The sequence below is a fragment of the Lipomyces oligophaga genome, assembly GCF_038497815.1.
Source record: "Lipomyces oligophaga strain CBS 7107 unplaced genomic scaffold V1516scaffold_2, whole genome shotgun sequence".
In the NCBI taxonomy this organism is placed as follows: Eukaryota; Fungi; Ascomycota; class Lipomycetes; order Lipomycetales; family Lipomycetaceae; genus Lipomyces; species [Lipomyces] oligophaga.
The window spans coordinates 1,628,559-1,645,887 of record NW_027117786.1 but is presented as its reverse complement, the minus strand read 5'-3'; the positions used below and the strand labels follow the sequence as shown (position 1 = coordinate 1,645,887).

At 44.8% G+C, this 17,329-nt stretch overlaps 8 protein-coding genes across 8 annotated transcripts; 3 read left to right on the top strand and 5 right to left on the bottom strand.

The window, feature by feature from the left end:
- The first annotated feature begins 93 nt into the window (after positions 1-93).
- V1516DRAFT_671830 (uncharacterized protein) lies at positions 94-1,491 on the top strand. Its single transcript, XM_066921635.1, has 2 exons — positions 94-781; positions 835-1,491. Exons 1-2 carry the CDS (start codon positions 148-150, stop codon positions 1,236-1,238), a joined length of 1,038 nt encoding a protein of 345 aa, XP_066779285.1. The 5' UTR covers positions 94-147; the 3' UTR covers positions 1,239-1,491.
- Positions 1,291-3,384, bottom strand: V1516DRAFT_217260 (NMD3 family-domain-containing protein). The gene has a single exon (XM_066918757.1). It carries the CDS (start codon positions 3,036-3,038, stop codon positions 1,344-1,346), a length of 1,695 nt encoding a protein of 564 aa, XP_066779284.1. The 5' UTR covers positions 3,039-3,384; the 3' UTR covers positions 1,291-1,343.
- On the bottom strand, positions 3,304-4,639 carry V1516DRAFT_671827 (snare region anchored in the vesicle membrane C-terminus-domain-containing protein). The gene is made up of 2 exons (XM_066921634.1): positions 4,309-4,639; positions 3,304-4,249 (listed from the first exon to the last, which is right to left on the bottom strand). The coding sequence occupies exons 1-2, from the start codon at positions 4,483-4,485 to the stop codon at positions 3,731-3,733; spliced, it is 696 nt and encodes a 231-aa protein (XP_066779283.1). The 5' UTR covers positions 4,486-4,639; the 3' UTR covers positions 3,304-3,730.
- A 216-nt stretch (positions 4,640-4,855) lies between these two features.
- V1516DRAFT_671823 (60S ribosomal protein uL29) lies at positions 4,856-5,554 on the top strand. The gene is made up of 2 exons (XM_066921633.1): positions 4,856-5,332; positions 5,384-5,554. Exons 1-2 carry the CDS (start codon positions 4,958-4,960, stop codon positions 5,387-5,389), a joined length of 381 nt encoding a protein of 126 aa, XP_066779282.1. The 5' UTR covers positions 4,856-4,957; the 3' UTR covers positions 5,390-5,554.
- Positions 5,555-5,586: 32 nt separating this feature from the next.
- V1516DRAFT_663076 (uncharacterized protein) lies at positions 5,587-8,422 on the bottom strand (the record flags this gene model as incomplete). The annotated part of the gene is made up of 3 exons (XM_066920484.1): positions 5,587-6,434; positions 6,488-7,910; positions 7,970-8,422. 3 exons carry the CDS (start codon positions 8,420-8,422, stop codon positions 5,587-5,589), a joined length of 2,724 nt encoding a protein of 907 aa, XP_066779281.1.
- Positions 8,423-8,667: 245 nt separating this feature from the next.
- Positions 8,668-12,200, top strand: V1516DRAFT_671818 (autophagy-related protein 13-domain-containing protein). The gene is made up of 2 exons (XM_066921632.1): positions 8,668-9,179; positions 9,248-12,200. The coding sequence occupies exons 1-2, from the start codon at positions 9,057-9,059 to the stop codon at positions 11,714-11,716; spliced, it is 2,592 nt and encodes an 863-aa protein (XP_066779280.1). The 5' UTR covers positions 8,668-9,056; the 3' UTR covers positions 11,717-12,200.
- Positions 11,841-13,812, bottom strand: V1516DRAFT_671817 (Sodium/calcium exchanger protein-domain-containing protein). The gene has a single exon (XM_066921631.1). It carries the CDS (start codon positions 13,371-13,373, stop codon positions 12,033-12,035), a length of 1,341 nt encoding a protein of 446 aa, XP_066779279.1. The 5' UTR covers positions 13,374-13,812; the 3' UTR covers positions 11,841-12,032.
- A 501-nt stretch (positions 13,813-14,313) lies between these two features.
- V1516DRAFT_671814 (uncharacterized protein) lies at positions 14,314-17,324 on the bottom strand. The gene has a single exon (XM_066921630.1). The coding sequence runs from the start codon at positions 16,875-16,877 to the stop codon at positions 14,610-14,612; it is 2,268 nt and encodes a 755-aa protein (XP_066779278.1). The 5' UTR covers positions 16,878-17,324; the 3' UTR covers positions 14,314-14,609.
- Between the last annotated feature and the right edge of the window lie 5 nt (positions 17,325-17,329).

Below are 17,329 nucleotides of genomic sequence, written 5' to 3'. Positions count from 1 at the left end.
GATAAATGCTCAATCTCTGCACAATTAAGTTAGTGATATCTCCCGACCCTCAATCATCAGGAATGATATTTTTTCCTTAAGTAGTCGATTATATTCGCATTTTCTTAAGAGTATAAGCCAAATTAACCAATTATCAAAAAAAAACAAATGTCTTCTAAATCGAGGAAAACAGATTGGTTTTCCACGAATGATGAATCTGAAGTCGACTATTCGAGTGAGGAAGACACGGGATCAAAGACCACGTTCAATTTGAAAGGATTGTCCGGACAGAGATTGAGAGATGCTGAGGACAGTGACGCTGGAGAAGAAAGCCGACTAAAAAGCACAAAGAAACGAAGAGCAGGGAAGAAAGAGACTGGCTCTGTTTTGGATCTTGTCAAGCCAAATGAAGATGATAGTGAGGGCAGCGAAGTAGAGGACGAGGAAGGGGATGAACGGAATATAGACCAAACCAAAACAGACAGAGATGGTAATCCAGTTGGCGTGTTACGACAAATTTCGACTACTGAACTTGAAGATAATCGCGCCAAGATTGAGAGTTCCGGAGTCGTCTATTTATCCCGAGTACCGCCATTTATGAAACCTGCCAAAGTCCGGCAAATTTTAGCACGTTTTGGAGAGATAGACCGAATTTTTCTGGCCCCGGAAGACCCGAGAGCATATGCTCGCCGAATTCGGTATGGCGGAAATAAAAAACGTAATTTTACTGAAGGCTGGGTGGAATTCAAAGATAAAAAGCGAGCGAAGTTATGTGCGACCACTTTGAACGGCCAAATAATAGGTATTGCGCAAGCATTTTGATCAGTTTTGGCTGGCAGACTAATCTTGATATAGGTGGAAACAAACGCTCGTTTTACTATGATGACATTCTCAATATCAAATACCTTCCGAAATTCAAGTGGCACAATTTAACCGAACAAATTGCATACGAAAATCAATCCCGACAATCTAAGCTACGTGCGGAAATCGCTCAGGCGACGCGGGAAAACAAAGCGTTCATTCAGAGTGTTGAGAAAGCAAAGATGATTGAAAATATTAAAAGGAAGAAAGCAAAACGTGCGGCCGTAGAAGCTGGACTAGATCCTGACTCTGCGGAACTTCCACAAAGCGAAGTCAGGAGACATTTCAAACAGCGAGCTGTTCGCGATCGGACGAAGAGTGATTCCGCAGAAATTGAGCATGTTTCTGAAAAAGACAAAGCTGCTATGGCAAGAGTTCTTGACGGCCTGTTCGGCTGATACTTCATTATGCATTATTAGAGTTTAGTCAAGTAGTTTTGAACATACTAAGCAGCCAACCAATGTTTACAAACTTAATATCTAGTTAACCTCCAGTCATTCATGCTACTCCTCTAGATAGCCATCTTCAAGAGTGAGCTCATCTATTTCATCCAATAATTCATCAAGTCCAACTTCAGGCAGCGATCCTGCGTTTGATCCTTCGTCTTCCGAATCATCGTCTATAGATTCACCACCATGAGGGTCTGTTTCCATTGCTTCGCCCATCTGAAGATCAGCATCTATACCAGTTCCAGCATCAGCCATATTGACATCTCGGTTAGTTTTGTTACCAGATTTGTATAAGTTGATGGTACTCCTGAGTTCGGGATCCTCTTCCAATTCTTGTAAAAATATTTCGTAGTCTCGCTCAACTCTGTCTTGCTCAATCTGCCGCTGCTTGGTCGACATGGAACTGCCCATATCTTCCATTGTATTATACTCTTTGGCCATACGTCGCAGACGCCAGTTGCGACCTTTGTTCTTCTTCTTGCGAGGATATGACTTCTTAACCAAAACCACTTCTGGCACTGTACTCTGATCAAGCGTATCCCATAATTCATGGTTGAAGTTCACATTCGATAAAAAGTATCCAAGAACAGTGTCTCCAGGATGTAAGATTCCTCCTAAATGTGATCGAATATAGTACGAAATATCGTTACGGCCCATATCTGACGATCGCGCGACAGTAACATCAGCCAAAGCCAGCTTTCCTTTTTCAAACCCAGTGAATTCGACATCGAGCACAATGAATTCAGTCAAATTCATGCTATTACTTAATGTCGAAAATGGCTGGCGCCAGTAAGTCGTGGATTGCAAGTCCATCTGATCCAGCGTAATAGGATCAATAAGATGTACGGAATTACCAACCCGGTTACATAGAGTAATTTGCGAGATATTTCCGGAAGCTTTGGCAATCTTTCTCGGCAAACAGACCAAATCGTCCTTACAAATCGGCACGATCTCACATGAAAACGTAAACTTGTAGCTGCGAACGGAAGTATGCGTATCCATAGAAATAAGTTCGGATGACTTTTTAGTTCGAATAGGGGTGACGGTAGAAAGGAACTCTATCATCTTAATAGCATGATTTTTCTGACTGTAGAAAAAATCCAGTCCGTCTTTGGTCTCCTGAATTGAAATCGTATCTCGGTGGGCATTATGCTTCAAAATAAGCTGTTCTAAGTAAAAAAATGTTCGTTTGTGCGGAACTTTTTGGCGGATCTGCACAGTCGCACGCCAAGTATTCGCAGTAAACGATTTCGCACAATCTGGACATTGCATAGCTATAACAACATACTCGACTTCGAATGACTGTTGGACAATTGCAGACCCAAATGCTTCGCCTTGAACGGTCAACTTGACTTTAATTCGACGTGAATGTGGCTCTGTCCAAATAAATGAAGCATCTATTAGTCTGACCTTTCCAAGACCTTTCAATCTCTTCAAACACAGAGCCAGTAATTCGCGACTTTCCAATGAAGCAGTCACCCAGGCATTCGGCGGTCGGAGCCAGCGTTCACAATTACGACAAAAGTTCAACGTGCTTTCTCTCTGGATCCCTTCAGTGATATCGACAGACAGTTTGATACAATCATAACACATGGAAAGACCAGCTGTTCCGTCTATTGGAACACCACAATTACAACAAAGAACAGTCGCCATCGGCTGAGCTGGCTGGCTTGTCTGCACGAGGTTTAGCGGCGTAGCACCTCCATTGATCGCAGACGCTGTGGTCCCAAATATCGATTCGTAATTCATTCTAATTATATTGACAACAATGCTGACGTACCCTGCAGATAGAGTAAATGTCGACCAATATACTAACTGAATGTAACCTGGATGATCAATAGTCTGGCAAGATAGGTCTGATGACAAAACTAAATTTCTCGCGTTGGGAGTTCTGAAAATTTTGTTGCCCAAGGCACTTGTAGCATGATGTCACAGTAAGTCATTTCGACAAAATCTGGAACATGAGGTTGAAAGAGAAAAACAAGATTGAAGGAAGAGAAATTTACAACATATATAAAAGGTAAAAATATTAATCCAAGAGATCGCTTCATAAAATAAAAAGATTAGAATGACCGTAATGAACTGAGAAAGCTGGAGATATATGAATAGTCTTTTAGTCTATCATCATAAATACATATATAAACAAGATAAACAACTTCAGTCTTGGAATTTACAAAACGACATACTATGACAAACCTATGACAAAACACCGAACAAAGCATGATCATGAACTAAAACCTGCGGTCGACAGCGCCGAGCCCGACCTAACCACCTAAAAGCATGATACAAAATACAAAATATGAACAAAGTCGATCCAAAAGAGGATGACTACAAATATCTTCCCTGCAATTAAAGTAACAAAACATAAATGAAGTCTTCACTTTATCGAGTATTCCGAAGAACTAAAAATTGGAAAGTTGGCGCCAATATTAGGATAATGTCTATCTCAGAAAGAACAAGACGAGAACACATAAAGAGATCAGGGACGCAATAATGAGACTATCCCGTTTCTTACGAGTATTGATTTTAGATATGATTGTGTTAATTCCTGGGATTCGACTCGCGCTACTGGTTATACGGCGCTGGACGCTGGACAATACTTGTCTCTGTCGGCCAAGCTCTTCACGGGTTGCATAAGCTTGGGAAAGGATGTTGTCAACCAAACTGCTCGATTGGTCAATACGAGACCGTTCGTTCAGCATGTATTCTGCTTCACGACGCGAATCAACCGCAACTGCAGATCCATTGGGCGACATTCGGAAGCTGTCGATGTCATTTCGAACTGAAGAAAGAAGGTTTGCACGCTGTCTTTCATGCTGGATAGTATCTTTCAAACGGCTAAACTCTTTTTGATGTTCAAGTAGAATTTCCTTGTGGCGATGAAGTTGGTGCAATTTTGTAGCCGACGCCAGCTGCTCAGAGTCTAGTAGTCGAGATAACGAGCTGAGAATATCTTCTCTCTGGAACACAATAAGTCAGCCATAAAATTTTGAAATTAGTAAAACATCCTCATTCAAACCTTTGTGAATATAGCCTCCAAATCTTTTACTACTTGTTTTTCTTCGTCAGTCGGCTCTGCAGGCGGATGTTGCGAGAAATTGGAGTAGGCCAGAAACAGGGACTCTGTCTGGGACTCCAGCTGACGCGCCTGAGACCTCAGTTGTCCGACGGAGGCATAAGTTGTGTATTCAGTCATCACGAGTCAGGCTGGTCATCGATATTATATTGCCAGCCAAGGAACTCTGGTTGAGCGACGAAATCCACGAGATATCTCTGATGACGATCGCCTGCGCGTCAACAAATCAAGAGATCTTGGACGCATTCCGTCGTGACCTGGATCTGGCACGCCGCATGCTCACATATATATGGGTATTGTGCTCAATTAGGGATCAATCATAACCCTACTTCTGTCCGTACTAGGAAAGAGCAGTCACATTATAGTTGAGCCGCGTGTCTGGGTAAACTCTTCAGAGAATTCGTGATGGGACGAAACTACCGAGAGTTGAACTGAGTGCGAAATTCTGGTTTTCCGAACATATTCCTTGTTTGTCGTCACAAGTATCACGCAAAAATGGTGAGTTTCTGATAAGTTATTGCTGTAATTGTGTTGAGATTGAATTTATAATTTCGTCAATTATTTTGCTCTCATCGTAATTTTCATTTCTAACATGATGCAGTCACAAGTCGTTAAGGCCTACACTCTCCGGGATAAGTCAAAGGCTGAGCTTGAGAAGCAGCTCGACGAGCTTAAGGGCTCGCTTGCTTCCCTCAAAGGCCAACGCGCTCGTGGAACGTCGTCTTCTGGTGTCACTCGTATCGGCTCTGTACGCAAGTCTATTGCTCGTGTTCTCACCGTCATCAATCAGCAGCAGCGTGCTCAGCTCCGTCTGTTCTACCAGGGAAAGAAATACATTCCTCTCGATCTCCGTGTCAAGAAGACTCGTGCCCTCCGAAGAGCTCTTACCAACAAACAAAAGAGCCTTGTCACCGAGAAGCAGAAGAAGAAGCTCTCTGCGTTCCCCCAGCGAAAATACGCTCTCAAGGTATGCTCTATGATTTTTAGGTTTTGTTTATCCAGCTCACGAATTAATTAGGCTTAGACGATTGGTTAAAAGTTTTCGGATTTGTTTTAGTATATTTAATTATGCATGTATCCTAGTTGTGAATATATAATCGGTTCGGGCATATTTCATTCAATTTTTATTGGAACTGCGTTTAGAATACGCTTAATTAGCTATATACTGGACTGGATTCCATGTGTATGTACAAATGTTCAGTTCCTTCTCAGGGAAAGAAATTACTTCCTCAAAATGAATATCAAACTTTTTCGTCCTTTTGGAATGACAAGTTTAGCGATATTTTCTGGGCTTTTTAACCATTTTTCTCCGTTTGAGGTTTTGAACATTTCTTCAATGATCTTCGCCTCGGACCAATATTGCTGAATCACTGTTGAAAACCGCGTGCTACCATTGACAATGACCTTGTAATTTCCTAGAGAGCTCCGTTCTTCAGCAGACTCGATGGGCGGCCAAGAGCCAATTTCAAAAACTGAGCTCCATTCCAAACCTTGCGCTTCTAAAAGATGTTGCCAGCATTCTTCGCCTGTAGCTGGTGCTGTCGGTGCAATCATTTTAATCAGGATAGAGGTGGCATTGAACATCACGGGTAAGCTGATTTTGCCATTAAGATCGGTGCTAGTAAGTGATTTGTTGTAGGCATCAATGACCGACGTGGTGAGTTTGCTGCAATTTGAAATCATCGTATTCAAAGTGTACTTGCTGTCCAAAGCTTCGGTTACTCGAGTCAACATGAGCTGTACTGTCTCCCATAACTCGCTTTCGGCAAGTGTTTTATTATTCGGCAGATCTAGACTTTCCATTCTTGCTTGCCGAACATCATCTGCAACCCGCTGTGTATGTCTCCAGAGTCGATCTAACCATCTAGTCATCCCGACGATTTTTTGCTGATCCCAATGGAGGGGATCTGAAATTGGGGCCTGAAATAGAATATGCGCACGAGTAGCATCAGCTCCGTACTGATTAATGCATTCCACAGGATCAATACCGTTGTATTTTGATTTTGACATTTTCTCAAACTTGATCATAGGGTGCTTTCCTGTAGCTTTGATCACTCGACCTCCTCCTGCTAATGCCACATTAATTGATCAGTCTTATACAGGATCAAATGAGTTTACTTACGCTCTTCGACCATTTCATCCTCTTTTAAGTACTTCCCACTGACAGGATCGACGCAAGTCTCACCCAACACCATTCCTTGAGTAATCAGCTTTCTGAACGGTTCGCCATTCAGATCTCCACCAGACCAAGCTCCGAATCGTTGTGAAACTTTACCAAAAAAACGCGAGTACAATAGATGCAAAATCGCATGCTCAGCTCCTCCAATATATAAATCTACAGGAACCAATTTGGATGCCCTATCGTATGAAAATGGAGAATTGACGTTGTTCGTATCTGTGAATCGGAAAAAGTACCAGGAACTATCAACAAATGTATCCATAGTGTCTGTATCTCGCTTAGCAGGACCTAAGCATTTTGGGCATTTGCAATTAACCCATTTCTCATCTCTTGAAAGCGGAGATCCAGGTCCCTCTGTCTTTATCTGATCGGGTAACAATATCGGAAGCTCAGACTTTGGTACCGGCACCGTCCCACAAGACGGACAATGCACAATCGGAATAGGTGCTCCCCAATAACGCTGACGGCTGACAAGCCAGTCGCGGATTCTGAATTTAACGCTCCTTTCGGCTTTTCGCTTCTCTACTAGATCGTTGATAATCATTTCGGTTGCTTCTGCAACTGACTTCTTTCCGTACTTGGGAACATCAGAAGATATATATCCAGACTTTTCCGTATAAGGAATGTCCACAGGCCGGTTATCCAAATCAGGAATAACAACGACTTTCGGCGTGAATCCTTCTAGTTGACTCGAAGCAAACTTATAATCACGTTCATCATGACCGGGAACACCCATCACGGCGCCAAGACCGTATGTTCCAATAACATAAGGTGCAACAAAAATCGGAATTATATCTCCAGTCAAAGGATTTCGAGCAGATATGTGATCTAACTTATATCCGGACGTTGGTTTCTCCTCTGATACCGACATGTTTTGGATAAAATTTTTGAGACCTGTATTTCCTGATTCTATAGCTGCTTTAGTAATAACATGCGTAGAAGCAATGGCTAAAAACTGAACTCCTGCAAGAGTATCCGGACGAGTAGTATAAACAGGTAGCTCAGTCATGATCTCAGATCCTATTAAGTCGAATGCGATTTCAGCGCCTACCGAACGTCCTATCCAATTTCTCTGCTGGACAACAACTTCTTCCGGCCATTGGTCGAGAAGTGCTAAATCCGCGTCCAATTCTTGTTGTAAAGCCGTAACCTTGAAAAACCATTGCGACAGCAGCTTCTGTTCGACCAAAGCACCTGAACGCCATGAACGACCGTCTTTATCAACCTGTTCATTGGCAAGGACAGTCTGGTCTATCGGGTCCCAATTGACAGGTGCCTCTGCACGATATGCATAACCTCGATTAAACATTTCAAGAAAAATGGCTTGAGTGTGCTTATAATATTCTGGCATACAAGTGTTTATTTCCTAACAGAATGTTAGCTAGTTGTTGCTTGTCTCGAAAGAGTTCTAATCATTGTTCATGCCTTGTCCCAGTCGAACGCTACCAAAATCTTTTTAAGTTGACTTCTCATTCTAGAAATATTATCAATTGTCCATATCTTTGGGTCTAGTCCACGCTCAATTGCTGCGTTCTCGGCCGGCAAACCAAAGGCATCCCATCCCATAGGATGCAGAACTTCATAACCATACATTCTTTTGAATCGCGAAATAACATCGCTTATTGTATAAACACGGACATGTCCCATATGTAAATTTCCAGAAGGATACGGAAACATGGATAAGCAATAGAATTTTCCACGAGTTGGTCTTCCAGGGAGTGTCGTCTGACTCCATATTTGTGACCATTTATCACCAATACTTGAGTTATTCAGTGAGTTAGAATGCTGCCACCTAACAGGTATTACAGTCCTCACAACACATCCAACTTGACCACCACAATTTGTCACCGATCGAAGAAGACCAGTCCGAAGGCCCATTTTACCACTGACCACGTCTATTAAACCAGTGCCCTTTTTCAGCGGATCATAGTTCGGCTCTCCGAGTTTAAAAGAGATCCATCCCGATGAGACACAAGCCAATCTGAACGAAAATATTAACGTTTAGAGACTGCAGTTAAAGTTGAAAATAAAAACCTTATGATTTGATCAGCTGACCTCAACTTGGTCTTCATGAGAGTCTGAAGGCGGATGAGTTGTTGGGTGCCTCGCGCTCGTAAGTTCAAACTGAACAGCGAGCTAGTTCTTGCAATTTGTGAAACAGATTTCGCTGATATTAGCGAGGAGTAGGATTTTACTTAAGTGAGATATTGGCTGCAGTTCTTGTAGTTCTGCTTTTATTTTTCTGCGTGTCCGTCAAGCTATTCGTTCTGGTCGCTTATTGTGCAGATGCGCCGCGGTTTAGACTTCTCATTCAGTGCGATCTCGCCCAACTGATGGTGGTGTTTTAGTACGGACAGATCGCGATCTTTGATAAGAATTTGAGAGGATTTTCAGGATCGAATAAAATAGCTTGACTTCAAATTGTTGCCATTATTTAGTCCCTGCTGCTCGTGAAGGGTCGAGATCATTTTGCTAGATCTTGCTGATCTAGTGGGAGAAAAGCCAGATCATAATGTCGGCTTCACCTTCTCCAGTGCAAAGCGAAGGCTTCCCGAGCTCACCCGGCTCGGCATCGGGATTAATACCTTCGGAAGATTCTGTTGATTTTTCTGAAAAACTAGCACAGCTGATCCAGGTAAGTAAAGCCGATACTCGATTAATTACGAATGCTTATGGTACTGGTACTGATGCTATTTACACTAGAATCTATTCTTCAAAGCTGCGTATATAGTCATATACTCGCGAATGACTTTGTCACCTATATTTCGTCAGCGCACGGGAACCATAAAAGTCAATACATGGTTCAATCTGGAGCTAGACGAGACGGAGGCTTTCAAAGACGACCTCAGGCCGTGGAAAGCTCTTGATAGACAGACCCGAACTGCGACATCGCCTTCTCATATATTTTCATCTATACCTCCTCTCATTATCGAAACTGTTTTGGACACTAGTGCTCTTACGCCGAAGCAAATCCTCGTGCTTTTGGATAGTGCTGGAGCTCGTTGGAATGTCGAAGCCGCTGCCGCTGCTCGTGGAATGCGACATCCTGAGATTGTGCTAGAGCGATGGAGAATCAATTTGAATCCACGCGCTGGATCTTCCACAGAATCTTTGCCGACGATATACAAAAAGGCTGCAGTGGTCTTCCGAACTTTACATTCATATGCGTATTTGTTACCTGCATGGAGGTTCAGACGAAAGGTTGGCAAGACAAAGCTTAATCCTCTCGCACTAAAACTTTCATGTCGCGTTCTAAATGGAGCCTATGCGATTTCAAGTGCTGGCAGGATAGGCTTGTCAATACCTTTAATAACGAATGAACAAGATAATCATCTGGAGTCATTGCAATTCAGTGAGGTCGAAACTACTGCTGGAATATTTACTGTCCAGGTTTCATATCGGAAAAACTGTGATTTTCGAGTAGATGATTCAGAATCAATTTTAAGCTTACATTTTCTTGATTTGGACCAGATTCAACGGCGAGAAGGGCATGGTGGTCAAAAAACTAGCACCGGATCTTCGCAGCCTGGGTCAATAGCCGGTCCGGTGCCAATGGGGAGTTTACCGTCACAAGTACGACCCTCATCGAGCTTTTCTTCACTTCATAGTGCTTCATTGCCAGACTCAACTATGGCGTATGGTAGTTCAATGCCAATGCAATCACAGGTTTCAACATCTAATGCTTCAGCGTTTATGCGACCAGTAGTGCAACCTCGAGCTGTTCGGAATCCATCAATATCTTCAATAACTCAAGGTATAGGCAGACCAATTCAACCATTTAAAACGCGCACTTTATCAGAATCACCTAGCTCGGATTCTATGAACTCAGCAATGTATCCTAAACTATCATATCATCGAATTGCATCATCTTCTTCATCGTCTTCTTCCGTTGGAGGTACTATGAGACCGCGTGGCAGTTCGACTTCAGGGTTTCAAGGAGGGCTTATCCAACATACTATCTCACCGGGCTCGGCTCGAAATGTTATTCCAAGTAATTCCTCTGTCTCTCCAACTACTGGCAGCACTCCTCCACTTTCAGCGTCCCCGAATGCGAGACGATATAGTTCATCCTTTGGGTCGCGAAGCCAGTGGTTGAGTCAAGGAGCAGTTCCATCATCTCCTGGTCGATCGTCATCTTTAACACGACGTGGAATGTTTCCTGACTCGCCCGTTCCGAGTGCGAATAGTAAACTAATTTTGTCAGCAACACCTGAAGAAGAGCAAGATCCGGGAAATATTGATGATTTTATGCGTCTGCTACATAATGTGAAACCTTTGAAATCTATAAGTATTCGAGCAAACAGAAGTCGCGAAGCTAGCTCCAGCCCCGAGAGTGGACGTTCTGCCAACAGTAACGCTTTGATGTCGCTTCAGAGGTTTCGAAATATGCGAGATTCACATGCTATGCTAACCGAGAGCATGACCAGTTCATTTTACTATAGTGGCAATGCTGCAAGCTCAGGAGCAAGTAGTGGATCAGGACAATTTGTGGGACCAAGGATATCTCCCAATACGGGAGTAACAAGTGGAGCGATAGTTGGATCAGCTGGTACACTAGGAATTACACGAGGAGGAGTTTCTCCTGCGCAGGCACATACGCCAGCAATTCCATCACGATTAAGCGAGGTGGCAGCGGATAGGTATCGTCATGCGGCTGTATTTGACGAGGATGAAGACGAAGAACGTGGACGAAGAACGGGAGAAGAGGGAGAAGATGAAGAAGAAGAACGAGAAACTGGAGAAGATGTAATAGAGGAATACAACGGCGTGAATAGTGGCAGCGGTCAAGGACCAAGTCGAGGACGGCGACGAGCAGGAAGAAGTAAGGGAGAGTATCTACAAAGATATTTAGGAGGAGATAATGGAGGAAGTGCGAGTGATCGGTCTTCTATTCAGCAGGTTGGCAGTGAAGGAGGCGATAGTAAAGATGGAAGTGGTGGAATGCCGAATATGCCACTGATGATTGATGAAGAAGGAGCTACTAGAGGCAGACCTGGCAGTGTAGGTGGGATGGAACGTCATTCTAATACTGGACCAGAAACTGGTGACGACGACGAGTTACTATTTGCAATGAGTGATATGAATCTAGTGACACATGAAGTGGACAATGAACGCGAGGTAATGAAACTGAATTCAGCAGAAGATGGAGAGAATAATTTAGGCGGGGAGTGAGAGCGTGGAATTAATTTATATAGTGGGAGATTTGTATGGGAAGTACTACGGCGTTGGAATGAGGGATATAGGGAACATACAGAAGATGGGAGAATGTATATGACTTTTAGTAAGCTACCAGAAATTGTTTAACATTTAAATGTATTTTTGATTTCATTGTTAGAGGCACAAAAAAAGAAAAGCGTTTATTCAAGATAAACTAGAAGAGAGAAAAACTGAGAAAAAAGAGTGATCGGTTACCGGATCGAGATCTTGGGACATGGAAGGGGTTTAAAGTACAGGTTAATTAATGGCATTTGTCAAGTGTCAAGAGCAATTAAGCATCAGAAGGATAGAAAAAAAAGGAGATGGCGATGATACCATAGGTTCCCAGTAACATAGCGCCTTCCAGCCAATTAGAGACACCGTCCTGAATCTGGGCATTAGTGATGAAGACAGAGACGAACAAGACGGCCGCTTCGAAAGTGGAGAAGAACAAAGACATTGGCTGGTTCATGATCCAACCGAGGACGACCAAAAAGGGGGTTAAGAAAAGGGCGATTTGCATAGAACTGCCGAGGGCGACACCGATAGCGAGCTCCATTTTGTTTTTCATCGCGACCATAACAGCAGTGACATGCTCAGCAGCATTGCCGACAATAGGAAGAAGGATGAGTCCGATAAAGGTTTTTGAGAGACCGGTTGTTACAACAAGGGAATCGATAGAGTCAACAAGATAGTCTGCACAAACGGAGACTAAAACAGTAACCGCGGTGAGAGTAAGAAGACAGGTAATAGTAGAGAGCTCGGCTGGCTCTTCAGCTTCTGCGTCCCCTTCCATACCCTCGAACAGCGCAGCGTGAGTCTTGAGCTGGAAAACAAGATAAAGTACATAGATAACGAGAAGAATAAGTGCCGTGCCTCGAGACACACCGAGCACACGGCTTTCCGGAATGCCGCCGTCGAGATCGTCAAACGTGGCTCGGAAGGCAGCAGGGATCAACAAAGAGGCCGTCGCGAGCGCCATCAACGACGACATAGTTTGAGCGACGATGTTGGAGAAGTGCTGTTCCTGGTAATAGATACCTCCGGCGAGAAAACAACAGCCTAAAACAAGGAGAATGTTGGATAGAATCGAGCCGAGCATGGACGCCTGGACGATCAGAATCTCGCCGCGTGACAGGGCTACGACGGCGACGATCAGCTCGACAGCGTTGCCAAAAGTGGCATTGAGCAGTCCACCGAGGGTCTGACCGACATGTTTGGCGAGTTCCTCGGTGACAAATCCGAGAATTGCCGCCAAGGGCACGATGGCCAGAAAGTTAAAGGTGAAGACCAGAGGAGCGCTGGAACTAAGGACGCCGAAGATGATGCCGATAGGCACGAACACAAGCAGGACATTGACGTACGAGGAAAACAAGATCAGACGAACGACGTGCACTAATCCTCGCAGTCCAGTCGGCGCAGGCTCGACAGGCTCGCTTATCTCGTTGGCGGCAGGTGCAGGGGGGAGACCAGTGAGGTCCTCGGGGTCAGAAATGGCATCAGAAGGCACGACCGAGCCATCAGCCAGGGTCGACACGAGCGGTGTAGCCTCGAGATCGGTGTGGATCGTCGACGCAGTGCGCAGAGTAGGCGGACGCGTAAGAATCGATTTTGCGGACTTCAAATGCTGCATTTTTTTTTTGTTTGCGCTTCGGCTTGGAGTGAATCAGATGGACAAGACGGCGAGGAGGGACAGATCGTATGGATCAAGTATGATCAAAGCTAGCTGACAAGTTAACGTCAGATATGACAGCCGATACACCACAGAAATCTGCAATTCACAAGAATATTGCCAGTCGGTCAGCTATTATACTTGAACCTGACAACGAAAATCCTTTAACGCTTTGTGAATCCATTGGACGTAGAACTTCTCCTTGTTCTCGGCCATCTAGGAGCTCGTTCTCCCTCCATCGTTCCAACCACTCATTTGGGCGGACCGGGCGGAGCGGTCGCACTCTAAACTCACTTTTCTACTCACTTTTTGGGAATTTCAAGGGTTCTGTGTTATTGACTGGGGCTGTGTAGTACAATAGGCCGCACCATTCTGCGGCCTGTACGTGATCAGGCTTCTGGATCCGGAAAATTGCACTTGAAGGGGGCTTCGGCCCGATTGGGAACTGGGTAATTAAGCTGCCGTGGTTAGGGCGGTTTAGGGTAGCTTGGCTTGCTGGCTGACTGGCTCCGTTGAGGACCGACTGGTTTCTGGGGCGACGGCTGGAGTGGCACCAGCGGGATAGGGTTACGGAATTAGGAAAGACAGGGGGTTAGATGTCTGCGGCGCCAGGGAACTGTGAGGCAGAGGGGTTCTGTGGAGTGTGGGAGCGGTTCACGGTACCAGGACGGTACTAAGATATAATGTATGCTTCGTGTTCTGCATGATTTGAGATATATATTAATCGGACTACACATTCCGAAAGGGTTTTTGTGTACATTGAAGTTCATATCAATTGATGTACTTGCGAATGGAGAAGGTACAATGTGTTCGTACAGTACAGTACTTGCTATGCAGCCGTGGCATAAAAGGTTGAATGAAGGTGCGGAGCAAAAGAAGGAAGAAATGTAGAACAGTCAAGACCAAGAAAGCAATGTTTGCGTACTTTAGCAAAGCGTACGAGCAGTGTATAAATTCAGAGGCCAGATAGCACTAGTTCCAGCGCGTTGAGTTCTCATTCTTCGTACAACCTAACCGATGTCAGACCAGCCATTCCAACTCAATTTGCTCCGGGAGCAGCATGTTCTTTTCTGCCACTAACGAGCCACCAGCTGTTTCGCCTCATGAATGAACGTCATTATCTATTACTCTACTATCAATTACAGATTATTATATTAGCTGCGCTCAGCAGCATAATCTAGACCTCCAACAACCTGCCTACAAAACAAGCTTATCCACACTGGTGATCTCCGGCTCCAGGTCGCGAATCTTGGTCGCAATCCAGGTCGAAGCATACATGTTTGTGCGGTCGATCGACGTGTTTGCATGCCGAACTTGCGCCGGCTCGCACTTAAACGCTTCCGCTTCGTAAATTGCAGTGTACCACGGCTTTTTCGAAGCCGATCGGAACAGAACCCGACCGCCCACTTTCAGGGCATTGTTCAGCGCCCGAATCTCCTTCGTGGCATCGACCCCGTCCGGCTCGAACCAGTCCATATGGTCCATCACAATTGCAATCGTCACAGAGTGCTTGCGAATCCGCGCAACGACGTCCTCAATTGTGTCTGTGTGGAGCCGGATGCCATCTAACGCTCCGGGCTTAGACAGTCGCGTATATGCGTCTCGTCGAAGATAGGAAGGACAGTTGGACTTGGTGTACGAGCCCGTGAGGCAAAGCAAATAGAAATAGTTATCATCCAAAATCAGCGATCGATCGATAATGGGGTCTAACGTATCAGTAATGTACGTCAGAAAGTCGCCTGAAGTGGACGAAATCATTTCTGCCTGATGCATAGGCACTCCCAACGCCCTCCAGAGAAACAAGGGATTCCGCAACACAACCGTTGCAACCCAGGGATTGATCATTGCTGGACGGATACGAGAATAGTAGATCTTTTTCTGCTCAGCAAGTGTCTTCGCTTTGCAAAGCTTCACTACCTCCTTCGAACATCCCGTCAACCAGAAAATATAACGTGCTATACGGATAGCCCAACGAGTCGACCCGGTATCGTACAGCCCCCGCTTAGAAGTGAATGTAGTAGTATTCAGCAACCAATATTGCAAAGCGTGAGATGAAAGCTTTGGTGCAAGCTTGCTCACAAGCAATTCCTTGAAATCAGGATGTCGCCCTTCGCCAAACATGCGCCAGATATCGACATACTCGAGAGTCGAAAACGCGGCCAGCTTGAGTTCCAACAAATGGTTTTGGTGAGGATTCAAATCAACGCAATGGATTCGATGTGGCGCGCTGGAAAGTGAAGCATAAGCAAGAATGTTGTCTCCCGCCGAGGTTATGGCAAGCACAGTGTCGGTTGGTCTGAATCTCAATAGCTTGTCATCTTCCCGAGGATCTTCCCAAGTGAAGGCGTAAATGTACTGACCCGCAAATTGGTTGTATTTTGGCAGATGCTCATCGTAGAAAATCCGCCAAACTTCAGACTGGTAGAAAAATGAAGGCAGCGGGAAATTACGTTGAAGATTAACGACAGCTGCCTCATAGCCTTTGGAGCGAACTGCATCTGTCCCAGCTTCTGTCAATTCTGGTGAAGAATTGATTGGCTTTAAATAAGGAGATTCAGTGGCCAACGCATCAATTTTATGCGCTCGCTCGCTGTCCCAACGCTTATGACAGCCCAGCCAAATGTAGTAAGGGATACGACCAAGCATCTTGTTACGTGAATTGATAGTCTTAATCGTGCCAAACTGATATTCAAGATAATCTCGACGCGATGAGTCGAGATAAACACGGTCAAACTCAAACCATAGACGCCAGAAAGTCCTCGAAAGCCAATTGACATGACGGAGGAGTTCTCCGCCAAGATTAGTGCGACCACATAGCGTAGCAGTGGACTGAGCGTAGAAATCAACTACCCCGACAATACCGTCAGCAGAAAGTATGCGCTCAATACGATCAATGGCAGCGTAAAACATAGGAATCATGGACAACGAGTACGACATAGTGACAAGATCGGCAGTCTTAATATCATCAGGAAGCGAAAAAGCAGTCGCATCCGCGCATACAACATGAACATTCTTCCAGTTGTTTGCAGCAAAACGATCGCGAGCAACTGCACAGAGAGAAGGCGACAAGTCAATGAGATACACGGCACGAAATTCAGACAATTTTTTGTAAGAATTCATCTTTTCGATATTCCATCCAGTTCCTCCACCTATGTCGATCCACACCGGCTTGGGCTTTGACCCGGCTACTGCCGAGAATGAGGTCTTAGAGTCCAAATGTGCAGCAGCAAGTTCAAGCATCATCTCACGACCCTGCAGCAAGGTCGATCGAGTGATGTCATAAATAGAGGCTTGACCTTGGTAAAAACTCTCGAGAGCAGCTTGCTGGTCAGTTAAATCCTTAGAGCCTGAGAAAGGCTTGAAAAAACAATTATAGGCAAAGATAAAGACAGATTTCGCAACAGCAAAATTGAGAGAGGCCGCCAAGGCAAGTATGCCGGCAAAGACCAGAAAGGCAACAAACATGCTGTTGAAGCAATATGTAGGAAGATTTTCAAGAATCGAACGAGAGACAAATGGCAAAACCAAGGATTACGCCTTTAGCCAGGTAGGAGGTTGGACAGCAAAAATGGAATTTTTGGCAGAAAAGGAAGCGACCAGGATATAAGTACTAGCGATGCCACGCGCTCAAAAAATGCCGGAGAAGACGAAGTTGTGGAGCAACTACGGCTGCAGCTCGCGCCAGTGTGCTGTCGTTGTCTTGAGCGCTCTTTCTTCTAATTTCCCGCTCATGTTTCCCCCTTGCTTGGACACGGACAAGCTCAGTCGGCCTCTGAACGGCAGCAAATAGCACTAAAGGAGAGCCATGAGACTAGCATATCTTGTAGAAACAAGAGTTGAAAATCGAACAAACGTGCTTCTCAGCGCTTCAACGCTCAGTCGTGCGCAAACAGCGACTGCTCGTTGGCTGGTAGCCG